The 15,865-nt window shown below is 36.0% G+C and overlaps 1 protein-coding gene across 1 annotated transcript in view; it reads right to left on the bottom strand.

Annotated features, from left to right (window-relative positions):
* Nucleotides 1–692: 692 nt before the first annotated feature.
* The window catches only part of CDH18 (cadherin 18), a gene marked incomplete at both ends in the record, with an annotated part of 317,410 nt that continues 302,237 nt past the window's right edge, over nt 693–15,865 (bottom strand). Inside the window, 2 exons of the mRNA XM_080804279.1 lie at nt 693–1,183; nt 9,737–9,988. Of these exons, the coding sequence (XP_080660405.1) occupies nt 693–1,183; nt 9,737–9,988 (743 nt within the window). The remainder of the gene's footprint in view (nt 1,184–9,736; nt 9,989–15,865) is intronic.

Genomic DNA, 15,865 nt, shown 5'->3' with positions numbered 1-15,865 from the left:
GGACAGAGACAGTCGTCTCCGTGCTTCAGAGCGGTGCACAACAGGTGCACAGAAGTTGCATACATTATAGTGCAAGCAGCAAATCCCCATGCTCCATCAATTTTGTATGGAGAAAAGAAGTGGGGAGGGCAAAAGAAAATGGTACATACAAGTCCATGATGGAGTGACCTGGTAAACTGGATATACCTCATGTCAGTTGAACACAAGACAACGCTAATAAGATCTGTCATAGTAACAGAGTATGGGTCTCAAGAGTCCACAGAAGTGGAAAAAGAGGTCCCGATTACCTGCATAAGCTTCATTTTGTGGTGTACCACCCCTAGTCATAAGTGATTTTGAATCTCTCTGTTTAGTTTTGATTTTTGAAAATAAATCACAAAATATTGAAACAAATATCATTGTTTGGCTTAATTCAGGTATTCTTAATTAAACAGTACCACAGACTTTATTGAGCAATTGAAAATATACACAAGGAACAATAGCTTTTTCTCTGTATTTTTTTTTTTTTAATTTGACTGTCTTCTGATTAAATAACCCAGTTTCGATCATGGAAAGGGCACTTGTTTCTACAGTAGCTGTGTACAGCTTGCTCAGTTCCAAGTACTGTCTCCACGTTTCTTCCTTGTCATCGTTGAGGTTGTATCTCCACTTGCTCAGGAAGCAAATTCTACAAGATTGCAAGAATTAACCCCCTAAGTTGTTCTTTCAGATTCTATTTCTCCATAGAGTTCAGCTAACTTTTTAAATTCAGGTCCCCAGTCTCCAAGGTAGTGATAATCCTGGTCTGACTGTGTGGTTGCTGAATCTAGTGAGCTGATGGATCCGGTCTCTGATCTCTGACCTTCGTAAGCGTAAGTCTGAAGAGAGTCATAAGGGGGGACGCTGGGGTCTAGGTCGGCTTCTGCCAGTTTTTGCTTGATAAATTCCTGAACATCTATACTTTCCAGGGTGGACAATGTCTGGTGTCTGGGGGTGAGTTTCACTTCGGGTCTGATATCTCTCCGATACTTGAGCTCCTCAGCGGCAGATGGATTCCTCAAGGCTGTGATGTCAAAGGCCTCGGTGTCTTCCTCTCCGCCACCCTCGTCATCGTAGGTGACCACATTCTCCCTCACGTCCTCCTCAGAGATGATCAGCGGCTCTTTTTTGCTGCGTCTCAGGGTGATAAAAAGTACTACAATTGCTGAAAGAAAAAAATGGTAAAGAGGATGGAGAGTTAGAAAAAAGGATGGAAGTTCTTGGAGATTTGACATCAGCAACTACATTCTATTTAGGCTTGCGCTGTAACACTGTTGAAGAGGTTGAAGAGGTTTCTTTTTTTGTTTTGTTTTCTTGGTTTTTTTTCTGCTTTTTTGTTTGTTTGTTTGTTTGTTTTAAATCTCAAGGAATGTGAAAATGATTTCTCTACAAGGCCTTGGGAATCACTGGTCTTTTCTAGAAAAACACAGTATTTTCATTTGTCAGGCTTATGCTTTCAGGATTCCTGGTTCACCATGGTCTGTCTTCCAGTCTTCACACTGAGGGAAACAGATGAGGGATGAGCACAACGGAATTTTGCCTGGGAGAATAACGGTGGGTGTTGGTCTATGTATAGATTCTAGACAGATACACTAAAGGGAGGACATTATAAGTTTCTGTCAAATAGGAAGGAGCCCCTACTTTAAACCCTTTCCTTTTGATGCTTTGTAGGAAACCAAAGCAGGAATATTTTACATGGTTGATCCCTTTTGCTCAGTATTTTTTAGAATTATACTATCAGGCATTAATAATTGCATATATCTCTCAAGCTGCACAAGACGTTATTTTATTTGTGCTTACGTTTCAGATGACTTTTTCAGATTACCAAATGTTTTTTACATAACACCTTGATTTAATCCTCACAGCAAAGTATGGGTTTCCTCAAGGAAACTGAGGCTCAAGAGAAATTCCATGAATAACTAAGACCCAACTCTAATATCACACAAATAGCAGATAGAGGAACTTAGTCTGTAACCTATGACTTCTCACACCAAAGGTGATGACACTTCCGTTATCATATTCCATTTTGTTATTTAAAAAATATGGAACAAGGAACTGAGTTGGGCATGTGGATTATTACCAGTAATGTCACAACTATTAGATGAAATGATGTAAATGGATCTTGGGCAGTTTGCTTTGGCTGTTTCTCAGTATTTTCAAATCTTTCTATTTGATGATACTAAGCCATTACTAAATAGAATTACCTTACTTCTACTTTGTGCTATTAGGCTCAGTATTCTTCAGCTCTACAGAATGTTCTTGGTCAGCTGAAATCTAGGTTTTATGATAACAGTTATTAGGGGCATTGATATTTTAAAGATTCTTTATAATATAATCAAAGATGTACACTCGAAAGGCATGTATATGTGTGTGTGTATAATGTGTATATATATGTATAACATAGATAAATATGCATATATAGAAACAGTTTATATATATACAGCATGTAACATACTTATGCTATACACACACACATACAAATATACACCTACAGACATGTATTTTTATCTGAAATTGGTGTTTCTATATTGTATTTTATCTATTTATTTCTGTTTACTGTATTTTATCTGGCAACTTTACTGATACATATCTTTAACAAATACTTGTAAAGCAGACAAATACCAGGTTAGCTATCCTCTGATAAAGAACATACCTGGTTCCCTAGAAATTGACCTTTTATCTCATACTTCTAAAAAGTAACTTCTCTTACTTTATTATTATTGTTTCCTTGTTTCTCCTTATAATTCAATACATTTTATGCATATCCTTAAATGTTATAATAAATGAGCCTTGCCTGTTTTTAAACTAGATATCACAGTGTATATGGACTTCGAAGATGACAATAGAAAGTGGAAAAGGAAATTTTCAACCCAGAATTGCAAAGGACAGATATCAGAGAATTTACTATACATGGAGAGAGATTGTCACAATGAACTGGAAAATCTAATTTTGCAGAGAAAGGGCAAGTGAACACCTATGGGAATGAAGAAAAAAAAAATATAAAAAGACAAACCATCTGTAGAAAGGGCCAGAAAATCATCTGGAAGTGTATGGAATAAAAGGACTCAGTAATGGCAGAATTGAATGAAGGAGATTCTGGTAGACATATGGAAACAGTGAGTCGCTGTGTCTGGAGTGATTATAGAAAGCTGAAATGAAATGCAGATGCCATATGTGGCCCTGCTTCACCAATATTATGTTGTTTGTTTGTTTATTTATTATCTAAGCTTTTTATTCATAAATAATCTCTATACCCAACGTGGGGCTCTGATTTGTAACCGCGAGATCAAGAATCACATGCTCTACTCACTGAGCCAGCCAGGGACCCCCCAATATTATGCTATTTAAAAATAGTTTCTCAAACCTGCTACTTATACTTTGAAAGCATTATCTAATATAGTACCTTATTTTGATACTTTTGCTGATTGTAGCAAAATGTATCTAATACCTTACTATTCAAAGATTTACTTACTTATTTTGAGAGAGAGAGAGAGAGAGATAAAGACTGGGGGAAGGGCAGAGGCAAGGGACAGAGAACCCCAAGCAGACTGCCTGCTGAGCATGGAGCTTGACACAGGGTTTGATCCCAGGACGCTGAGATCATGATCTGAACAGAAATCAATGGTGGACCCTTAACCGACTGAGCCACCCAGGTGCCCCGATACCTTACTATTTATTTCAGTGTAAAACGAGCTTAGGGCATTCTAATTCAATGTCCCAAGTAGCATCCCCAATAACTCATTTCATTCCATTCAGAGGCTTTGATTTATCACCCATTATATATTTCTGCTCATCTTTATGATTAAGGAGGTTGTTCTAAATAAAAGCATCTATTTACACAAACAAAATTTTTAATAAAGTGTCTTACTTTTGTCAATAAACCAAGTTATTTTTTTAATGTTAAAATGATTGTTGATTTCAAGGAAGTTTCTGTGCACTCATAGCAGGGAGAATGTGATCAATATTATTATTAAAGTATGGAGGTAATTTGCATCTTTCACCAATATCAGTGCCCTATTTGCCTAAAGAAATACAGAGGATAAAGCTGGAATTATTATTATGATAGCTCATATTTACTTATTTTCCCAAATTAAAAAAATATTCCTGATATATTTTGATTCAAAATATAGATAGTACTTAAATTTGAACTTTGAGGTCTCACACTATCTCTTTCCTAAGCATGGACAGTCATTTGCCAGTGACCAATGATTTCTAGATTTATTCCATATCTATTTAGTATATCAGCATATAATTAACCATATAATCTGGACATTTTTAAGAGTAAACAGGGATTTCATTTATAATTACTCTAGGACAGCAGGGCAAATATGGACATGTGGTCCCTCTAGTCAAAGATAATTTTAGAGAAACTCAGAGAAGAATGTGGAAGCACTGATAATAAGGTGTGTTTCCAGTGAATTGCTTTATATTCATTTTTGTTCAGTCAATGTTTCTGGAGCAAATCGTACACAGTACATACTCTGTCAATAATTCTTATGTGCACTAACAAAAGAATAATCTCTGTAGAGTGATGATGTGATATAACCTCACTAGGAAAATAATTTTTAAATATAGTTTTAAGTCACCTTATGGTCACTAATAATATCAAACACCTAATTTTGCTTGATGATAATTTTTAATGTTTGAAAGCCAAACTAAATGTTTGCCCAAAAAAAACCCCAAATCAAATATGTTTTAGAGAATGAAGATAACAATTACATACGTAGTTTTGAGAGTTAAGCTCTTTTTAAAAATGGCAGCCAGGGACGCCTGGGTGGCTCAGTTGGTTAAGCGGCTGCCTTCGGCTCGGGTCATGATCCCAGGGTCCTGGGATCGAGTCCCACATCGGGCTCCTTGCTCAGCAGGGAACCTGCTTCTCCCTCTGCCTCTGCCTGCCTCTGTCTGCCTGTGCTCACTCTCTCTGACAAATAAATAAATAAAATCTTTAAAAAAAAATATATAAAAAAAAAAAATAAATAAAAAAAAAAATAAAAATGGCAGCCAAATGAGTATTTTCAAATGACTTCCCTCCCCCTCACCTTGTTTCACATAACCCATACATGTGAAACAAGGTACCTCTCTTAAAGTGGGTTATCTGCATAAGAGATAACTTGACAGAGCCATGGCATTATAAAATAAATGAGATAGAGTGCTTACCCCTTTGTTCAAAATTATATAAGATTTTCAGTATTTTGAAATTGTATATAATCTGGATTGAAATATTAGACTATAGTGTTTGGGGAGGATTTTATTCTAATGACTATTTTATTCTTGGTTAGTATATTTCTTTTTCTTCTCTTTGAGTTCGGTTAGGATTTTAAATTCATTTTATTCTCTTTATTTAAGAAACTTAAAATGAATTTACTGAGTTTTATTCATTTATTTTATTCATGAACAAATTCAAATTTAGGGAAACATTTTTGTATTTCCTTTCTCATATCATTCCACTCATTTATTAATTTATTTATCCATGATTCCACAGTGTTCGGACTTCTTTTTTTTTTTTTTTAAGATTTTATTTATTTATTTGACAGACAGAGATCATAAGTAGGCAGAGAGGCAGGCAGAGAGAGAGGAGGAAGCAGGCTCCCTGCCAAGCAGAGAGCCCAATGCGGGGCTCGATCCAAAGACCCCGGGATCACGACCCGAGCCGAAGGCAGAGGCTTAACCCACTGAGCCACCCAGGCACCCACAGTGTTCGGACTTCTAACGGGTTTTGCATTTTCATAACATGAACTGTCATACAGCTTGTATTTGAATACATTACATATTGACTCCCAACATATTTCCCCAAAATACTTTCCATAGTAGAATTTTTTTTTTTAACCCATAAATATCACCTCATTCTTTTTTATACCATCTTATGTTGATACCAAGTTTGGCAGAAATGAGGTGGCCCAAGTCAGGGAGATTACTTTTACTAGATCCTGCTGTGCTACTGGTCGTACCAGTTAATGGCACTTCTCACTGGAACTTATTTTTGCAGACCAAGGGGAGCTCATGCAGTCATGTCAGACAGCTCAGCTGACAAGCAGGATGGCACATGTCTCCACATTGATTCCACCTTTGTTCCCAGTCCTTCACACTCCTCACATTAAATTTACCCTGATCCTCACTGATCAGGAAATTTATATCCAAGAGTAGGAACAATCCAGGTGGTGCACCCATCTAAGTCACCTGCTTATATATGGTGTGTGGACTGAAGGGCAGGTGACAGAGGCCTGATTCAGAGACTGACTCAATGGTTTATTGTGCTAAGCTGTGATATCTGTTTGCTCTGGACCATCTTACAAGGGATGGGTTGGAGGTTGGGAAAGAAATGTCAGATCCCTGGAAGGGAAAGAGAACTCTAGTTATCCCTCCTCTAGCACCAAATTCCGATGACATCATGAAGGCTCACCCGAAATCTCTCCCCTACATCCCATCAAGAAAGGGTCTTAAAAAGGTAATTCTAACAAATCATAACCTGACTCACGATGTGCACATGTACCATTCAAAGTGAGGCCAACTTATTTTCAAACACCAATTTCAGATAATCGATATACACACATGCATGGAATCTATAAGAAAACATAAATAAGCACCACAAAATTTTATAGATGACTCTAAGGTTCTTTACTAGTTGATACTTTATTTTTATAGAGTTGTAAACAGAAACAAGAGACTGTAGGGGTCGCCTGAGATCATACAGTTAATTAGTGGCAAAACCAGGGCTGGGTTCATATAAGTCATTTCCACAAATAGCTGATAATCAGAACATTTTTCAATATTAAAATATTCACTTCACAATTTGTTTAGCTGTTAGTTTTTAATGTTATTTCAGAATTACAAAAAGTTCTAAAATAAAGTTTTGCTACCTTTGATGTTGCTGATATTTTCCTTGGAAATTATGAGCTTGCACAGTAACAAACATTATTTTAAAATTACAAATGATGACATTCTGAGTCTACTGGCTAAGTATCTTCTGAATAAAAATAAAGATCCTTACAACTGTCATGAAGAGTAAAAATTACACTATAAATAAGGTTGTTTAAACCTGAAGTAACGAAATAATTCTGCAAGCTTTGGATAAAACTGTAAAAATACACTTGAGTTTCAATAAAAATTGAAGGAGTAAACATATTCAATGGCACCTCTGTTTCATTAGTCCTCTGGGGGAGCATAAAATTTAGAATACTCTCTTGTTTACCCCAAAGGAGAAATGACATTTTTATGTATTTATTTATTTTTGAAATGACATTTTTATAAAATCTATTAATGGGAAGTATTATTTCATGCAATAATAAAATGTTATTTTACATAATATACCTTAGATATACCTGTATATTAACATTTTTAATTAACTTTTTAAGCCTTTACCTTAGTATACAAAGATGGTTTGATGGTGCTAGATGAAAACAAAAGGCAAAGATAAGTGACTCCCCCACATGAACTCTCTTTCAAAATCAGGACTTTGGTAGACCTTACACTAAAGTCACAGGGTTCTATTCTTTGTGGTTTAGGATAGGAACCCTGGAGGGATCAATATTTATACTTGCTTTATTTTATTTTATCTTACTTTCCATTTTTGTTTTGTTTGTGAGCTTTTGTTTTGACTTTCAAACAGAAAAAAAGTAATGCATAAATGTCTAAAGCAAATAACAGTTGCAACCAATTAATACATAAAGAAATAAAATTTAGAAAGCTGAATTTTCCTGGTTTCCTTCAACTTGTATCTACTATAAGACTATGCCGCAGTGAAATACTTCCGGTGGGGGGGCACTGAACCTCCATGCTCCACTTTGCTGAGTGCAATTGGTATATTTGTTTTTTATTTATTTTTAAATTATTTATTTATTTGAGAGAGAGAGAGAGAGCGAGCATATGTATGGGTGGGGGAGGGATGTGAAGGAGAGGGAGAGGAATAAGCAAACTCCCAACTGATCAGGGAACCCAGTGTAGGGCTTGATCCTGGGATCATGACATGAGCCGAAGGCAGATGCTTAACCTACTGAGCCACCCAGACACCCCTGGTACTTTAATTCCTCTTTCTTCTCTGACATCCCCTTCACTCTGTCCTGCCATCGCATCCTTCTTGACATGGTGACCATGCTGGAACTCATCACAGCTCATTCTAGTTTCTTATCTCAACAAAGTGCTCCTCTGGTGCCCCTAGCTCAGTGAGGAACAGGGTCCACATTCAGCAAGAGATGGAAAGTCTTCTTTGATCTTGTGCTAACTCAGACAATATCTAATTTATCCAAGATCATTTTTTTTTTAATTTCAGCTTTTTTTTTTCTTTTTTTTTAGCCCTTGGAAACTTGTTCCAAGAAAGAGTCACCATGTCATAAACATTAGGTATTTGTTCATTGACATAAAATTATCAGTGCTGTAGTTTTCAAATGGAATCTCAGGGACTACCAGTAAATATTTTGTTAAAATTTTGATAAAAATTTTTCAGCCGGGCATCTGCATCATATTATCCAAGATCACTTTTGATTTCACCTAAGACATCTTGATATTATCCACTCTTCACCTCTGTTCTCACTCTGCTAGTCCAAACTATGCTGAGAGAGACTGCTGTCCTAATTGCATTGTCTGCATGCTCTGTCTCCATTGTGGAACTTGTTCTCTACTTCATTTATAGTCACCTTTTTTTCAAAATACACATCTTATGATGGACTTTCGTGCTTTAAATGTCTCTTTATACTCTAGAATGAAGCCCAACATCTACCATGCTCAATGAAGCCCCAAACTGTCCTAACGTTGCTTAAATATCCATCCCACTTCTTAGCCTCATTCTACCTTCCTCTGCACTACTGTACTGGCCTTTTGTCTTTACCTGCCAAAAAAAAAAAAAAAAAAAAAAAAAAGTCTTTCTCAACAAAGCATATTGTTGTTTTTATATGTTCCCTCCATGTGTGAACAGTACTGAGAAATGAGTAAAAGAGAAGGTTGCTAAGAGAAAGTGTCAAAGAATAGAGAGAACATGCTGGGTAAGTAAGTATGTACCCACTTCCAACAATGAAACAGAAAGATTCCTTACATCTGCTTCTCTTGTTATAGAACAATCTGGATTTGTGGTCTTGCTGAAATAGCAGTTTTAAAGAGTTTATAGTAATAGCTTCAAATGTAGTCATGATAACTTAGACTATGAAAATGATAATCCATAATTAGAGAAAGCATCCTTTTATTAAAATGAAATATAATGCAAATCTCAAGTAAAAATCCTATTAAACAATAAAATTTAACATCTTTAAGGCCAAAATTATTTAGACTTAGCACTTTAAAATTCAGCTAACATTGATGATTAAGTAATATTTTTGACTAATAGAAATTTCTGCAAGAAATCTATTTTTTATTTGGTGTTTAGATTCATTTTAGAATGGTATCAGTTATGTTCTTTGAAATCTATTATAAGAGCCTTTTTAGTATGGTATTTAGAATTTTTAATATGAATTATTTTTAAAATGGATCCTTCCCCTATATTTCTCTTACAGTTTATCTTTTCTTCTGATATTTCAACTCTTTCATCCCATTTGAATCAAATTATTTCTAGATCGGCTATGGTATTGAGAAAGCTAAACGAGAGAAAGTCTGTGCAGTTATATTTTGAGGTCCAAATTCTTGGGTTCTGTCAAAACGACTTTCTTTCTCTCTTTTTTCTAATGCACTGTTGGCTATTGTAGGGTACATTCCGAATCGTCATCATACAATGCCAGGAGGCTGGAGGACTTACCTAGGAGAATGACAACACACAGCAGAATAGCGATTAAGGCCCCTGTACTCAAGCCAGCCGAGGACAGGAACGCTTCTGCATGGCAGGTCCGCACTCGCCCATCTCTCTCGCATGCACAAACCCTGACGGTGAGGGTGCTGCTGCTGCTGAGAGAGGGGATTCCACCATCAGAGATCATAATGGGGAGATAATACACATCCTGAATAGTTCGACTAAATCTCCTCCGCCTTGTCAGAATGCTGGCTGTGTTATCTATGACAGACATAAGCAAAACAAAATGTACTTAGTAAAGCCGCCATTCAAGATTCACATTTCCTTTAATGGATAAAATGGGTATCTGTGATTTTTTCTTTTTTTCATTTTAGTTTATGAAATGGACACAGGAACATGAAGGGGCAATCCTTAAAGTGTGACTAATAAATGTTCTTAAACTGAGATACTGACTTGGAAAAATTAATTGAGCCCAAACTAAAAGAGAAGGGGACGAGTAGAAGACAGAGGAGTGAACAAGCAGTCAACATTTCGGACATGGACATAATAGCAAAAAGATTTAAAAGACGCCAGATGGCTTCAAGCCAATGGGTCCTAAACTTTGAGAAGAGACAGTGGTCCCCCTCCCAAACATCGTGACTCGAGGTAAGCAATTGGAACAGACATTTCTATTATTAGCAAACTACTCCGGCATGTTAATGTACAAAAAAGGGGGCCACTGGTATAGATGATAAATTACAGAGATCAGATCAATTGACAAACTTTTTCAGACTTGTGATTTGAATCGCTCTTGTTACAGTAGGTGCAACATGGAAAGTTCATGATGAATAAAATAGTTAATTCTGGTTTTATGTACTTTTAATATACTATATATTACATTAAATGCTTGCATGATCAATCTGTGGATTAAAGATTTTGATCTATCCACAAAACCTTATAAGGGAGAAGATGTTACATTTCTAAATTTTTAAGAAAAATCATTTTTACTATAAATAATAATTTAAAAAAATAAATAACCTAAAACCCAGAGGATAAATTGCCCAAAATCAAAGAGCTGGTGAATAATCAGGATACAACCTCAATACATTCCAGAACCCTGCTCAAAACCACAATGTCATACTGCCTTTTTACTCATTAACATTATACTGATGTTCTCAAGTGCACATAGTATATGGTAATCTTAGTATTGTTATTCCTCATTCCAGCAAGCCTGTGGGCCAAAAGACCCTTCTGGTATATACTTGGAGGTGCTGTGCGGATTCCCAGCATGGAATAACTAGTTAACCTAGCTGTAGATTACCACCTGGCCCTATGTTGCATTCTTCTGGAGCAGCAGTTCCTTAGTGACTCATCGCTCCAAGGTTATAAAGGTCTAGACATTTCTACTGAATGTAGACATAGTAAATGGCAGGTTTAGTTCCACAGCTTTACTCTTGGGTCAGGGGTGAGGCATTAAATTTGCATAGCCATTCAATTTCTCATTCTGCTCGACCTTTCTCCTCTCATTGCCCACAGATGTTGATCCCAGGGGCACACTCCCGTAAACAACCTGCCCTCTAAATTCCAGTTCAGAGTTTGCATCTGGAGAACCTAACCTGAAGCAACACCTGTGAGTTAATTACCTTTCACTAAAAAGTAAGTGAATCATTACACAATTACATTTAGGAATTCTTTTATGTCGTCAATTGTTTTATTCTGAAAATTGGAATTCGGTTACATATGAGTATGTTTAAGATAGTCATGATACAATAACTTACAGCTATGCTTTCTTGATTTTACATGGCCAAATTAATGCAATAGAAAGATAAACTTTTCAAATATTCAATATAATACAGGTAATAAAACACATGAATTATATATATGTATTATAATCATATACACACATACACATATGACTATATACATATGCATATACATATAATTGAAGGTTTGTTATAGAGCATAAATAGCCTAATGAGAAATTGCAAAAGGTTTTCTTATCCAGTAGAAAAGGAAAAAAAATAGTGTATCAACTGTGTATTCTTTTTTTTTTAAGATTTTATTTATTTATTCGACACAGAGAGAGATCACAAGTAGGCAGAGAGGCAGGCAGAGAGAGAGGGGGAAGCAGGCTCCCTGCTGAGCAGAGGGCGTGATGCGGGTCTCGATTCCAGGACCCTGAGATCATGACCTGAGCTGAAGGCAGAGGCTTAACCCACGGAGCCACCCAGGCACCCCATCAATTGTCTATTCTGAAGCAAGTTGAAAATAGGGAAAGAAAAATAGCATAAATTCATCATGGGTGTTATATAACCATCCAGTCACAAGCACTCTCCCAGAAACCCGAGCTTTGAGGAAGCACATTTCTTGGCTATAGGATGCTGCATCATGATTAATATAAACTTGCCTATATGTACAACTCTCTAGTCTAAGGCAAAGGTATGAACTAAGTGTTCACAGGCACAAACATGTTTGAGAATCTCACTGCCGGCCTCTGAAGAAGAGATGTAAGGCGGTGGCCCTTGATTTCAATAAACATAATTAATAATGTGTAGAATGACCTAACATGCCATGGTAGGTATGGAGTCCCTTTTATGGCTCTCACCTAATGTTCACTTTATATCCTTAATTTGGAAGCATACTCTGTTTCAGAATAATTATTTGAAATGCAATCAGAAACAAAGAGAAAGCCAGGAAATATTTCTAGTACACCTTAAGTTCTTAACTAGAAAGCTCTCAGACACAGAAACATAAAAATATTCTTTCTTTTTTTTTTTTTTTTTTCCAGGTGAAGTTTTGACTTTTGAAAGGAAAAGAGGATTCATGAAGCAAAGAGCTTCCTACCCAGAAAGATTTAGCTGAGCAGAATAATGAGCTCCTGAAAAGGGATATTGTGTACCTAACCGGAACTGCAAAAAATGTACTTGACTGAAAGCTCACTGAACTTGAACAAGGAAACTTTGAACTAAAATGAAAGAGGTAAGAAGATATATTTGAATATGTATACATATATATCTTACTTACTTTTATAGTTATATACAGAGAACAAAATTCGTCTTGTTGAAACTGAAAAATTAGTTGTCAAGAGCAACAACGAACCTCTGAACTTGAAGTACAATTAAAACAGTATACTCCAAGTTTTATAGAAAATCTTGACTTCCAAGTAGATAAAAATTAATATGAGCTGAATAAAGGGCAGCTATGGTAGGATGGAACATCTGTGAATAAAAAGTGCTAATTATTGATGCCAAATAAGGATAGTCTATAATAATGTGTACCTAAGTTTGTTTCTTAATTCTAATTCTCAATACTTTGGATGAAGACAGAAGCTCGTAGAACTCTTAGAAACCAAGCAAATATATTTGGTTGGGATTTAAAAAGACACTGAACAGCTAGCACAAAGACCTTACACTGAAACAATGTGAAACAAAGATGCATATTAGATGGCAAAAACATCATATAAGAGAGATCTTGAGTAACAGCAATTATTTTGCAATATATATCTCTGAAAGCAGGAATAAGGCCACAAGGAGGTAAAACAAAACAAAACAACAACAACTACAAAAACTAAAACAATCTTAGAATCATTCAATAAAGGTATGAGATATCTATGCATCTCCTTATTGAGAAGACTACACCGGAATAATGTGTGTACTTTTGAGTCTACTAGCTTAAAAGTGCTACTTTATCCCAAAAGGTGTTTTAGAAGACTTTGGAAAGAGAAAAAAAAAATTAGAATAATATATCATGGGAAGAGTCTTTGAAGTAATAGTGTGAAAATTCTACATGTCCCATATGAACTCAGGTGACCAAATGGTCCCTGAAATTGGCCAGAAAAATTGGGAAACTCTCTTAGCAATTCATGTCTTTCTGAGTATAATCAGTACATTCCTGATATTCCTATCAACTATATCTTCAATGTAATTTGGAAATAGCCTTGAATGTGATTCACTCTTTTAAAATAGATGACAAAGCATTTTTTATTTTAATATATAGTCTATTTCTTTTTCTTAAAAGGATATGGGCACATACAGGAGGAGGAGGGAGACTGCTGTGCATATGTGAGTTCTGACTCATGTGGACACTTTATTTTATTTTTTTTTTATTTTTAAAAAATATTTCATGTATTTATTTGACAGAGATCACAAGTAGGCAGAGAGGCAGGCAAAGAGATAGGGGGAGGGATCAGGCTCCCCGCTGAGCAGAGAGCCCCATGCGAGGTTCAATCCCAGAACCCTGAGATCATGACCTGAGCCGAAGACAGAGGCTTAACCCCCTGAGCCACCCAGGCATCTCCTGGACACTAAAAAATAGTGAAAGAGGTAAGATTTGGAGTCCTTTGACAAGTGATCATAAGAATAAAATTCATTTTGGAGCTCTTAAGAACTCCAGGGATTTTACAACTGATTGATAAGTCACAAAAAATACTAACAGTAAAATATACTGTTGAATAGATAGGTACACTTGCAACCTCTCTGTTTCTGCAGGGACAGAAGGCTAGAGAATATGATAGTACAATGCAAGTTGCATATTAGCTCTGGAATTCAGACAAAAGTTTCTGAAATTACTACTATGTATCCAATATTTGGTTTATTTAGCATTTTTAAAGATTATTCATTTATGTATTTATTTAGAGAGAGTGACCAGGGGGAGGGAGGAAAAGGAGAGGGAGAGAGAACCTCCAGCAGATTCTGAGCACGGAGCCTAATGTAGGGCTTGATCCCATGACACAGAGCTCATGACTAGAGTCAGATGATTAACCAACTGAGCCACAAGGGTGCCCTTTTTGTTTATTATTTTGGGAGATCGGAAAGATTCTAATCTCTGGTGCTACTTGTGTAAACTGTAAAACAATTTAAGTAAAAATAGGGATGCTTTTAAAATACTCCCTGGAGCAAAACAGATCCTATATTAAAGTCCAAAATTGCCTTATATCTTAGTAAGTATTAAAACTATGTGTTCTTCAAAACTCTTTAATTATTAGACACCTATACACTCCCTGCCATTTCAGAGGATTCTTTATTTGATAATGCAGGTATGAAGATACGCTGTATCTCAACCGTAGCCAACAGACTATTAACATAATATCTCCAAACCCACCAGAACAACAGAAGTGTTTAAGATTCCCCAGATGTGGATCTCTAATTGAACTAAACTTTTTTTTTTTTGATTATTAAAAAAATGTCTGAAGTGAAAACTAGGAAATAGAAACTTAATTTTTCCAGACAAATAAATATGCATGACTTCATATTGTTTTCATTTATTTTCTGGCCTAGCAGCCATAAGATCCATTCATAATTTAACTATGATTGGAGTCCATGCATAAAACAATGCTCTTTTGTTTTCCTGTAAAGCTCCTCTCACATAATAGGTACTTGATAAATAATGACTTGAACTACATTCAGCAGGAACTTGTCTTCTGTTATGGTTTCCTTATTATGTTGACATGTATTAAGACATTAAAACGAAAATGAACTTGTATATCCTGTAACACTTTAGCAGCATTATTTCCTCCTGCTCTCTATTTAATGTTCTTTCTTTCTCTCCTGCTTCCTGGCTTCCCATTCTTTTAGCCTCGAATTGCCCTAATAGCCATTTTCAGACTCCGACTCTGCCTGTTCAAGTTTGTAAACATCCTCCTGGTCCCACTTGAATTTCTGCCAAGCCACAAATGTATGATCCAATATGTCATTACATTCCTAGTTTGCACCCTGAAATGTCGTGCCTTTGACCATCTGCCACACTCCCTCTTGCTGATCTTTAAACCCCAGATAAACACCACTATCCAATGTCTAAGGTTTCTGCTTTCAGATTCATTAAAAAAAAAAAAAAAATCTATGTTGGTAAAATAGTTATGACCATCTCAACTGGCTCCACCAAGTGTGTAGAGAAACTTAGACCATGCTCTCAAAGGAGATTAGTAATCAACCTATTAATATCCGTTCTTTATCAGATGCGTGGCCGTAGCTATTGAGTTTCTTTTGCCATTTTCTTTTGAGCTCTCATCTTCCACTCACAGCAGGAAAACATCTATCCCCCAATGAAGCTACCATCTATTATCAACATTTTAAAACCACATTTGAAACTGCTCAATTCCTCTTTGCCTTTCATTATGTCTGTATCTACAAGACTATGTATTAAAGACTTAAACAAGAATAT

Source organism: Martes martes, assembly GCF_963455335.1.
Source record: "Martes martes genome assembly, chromosome: 5".
In the NCBI taxonomy this organism is placed as follows: Eukaryota; Metazoa; Chordata; class Mammalia; order Carnivora; family Mustelidae; genus Martes; species Martes martes.
The sequence above is the reverse complement of the archived record's forward strand: the minus strand, read 5'-3'. Positions and strand labels throughout refer to the sequence as shown.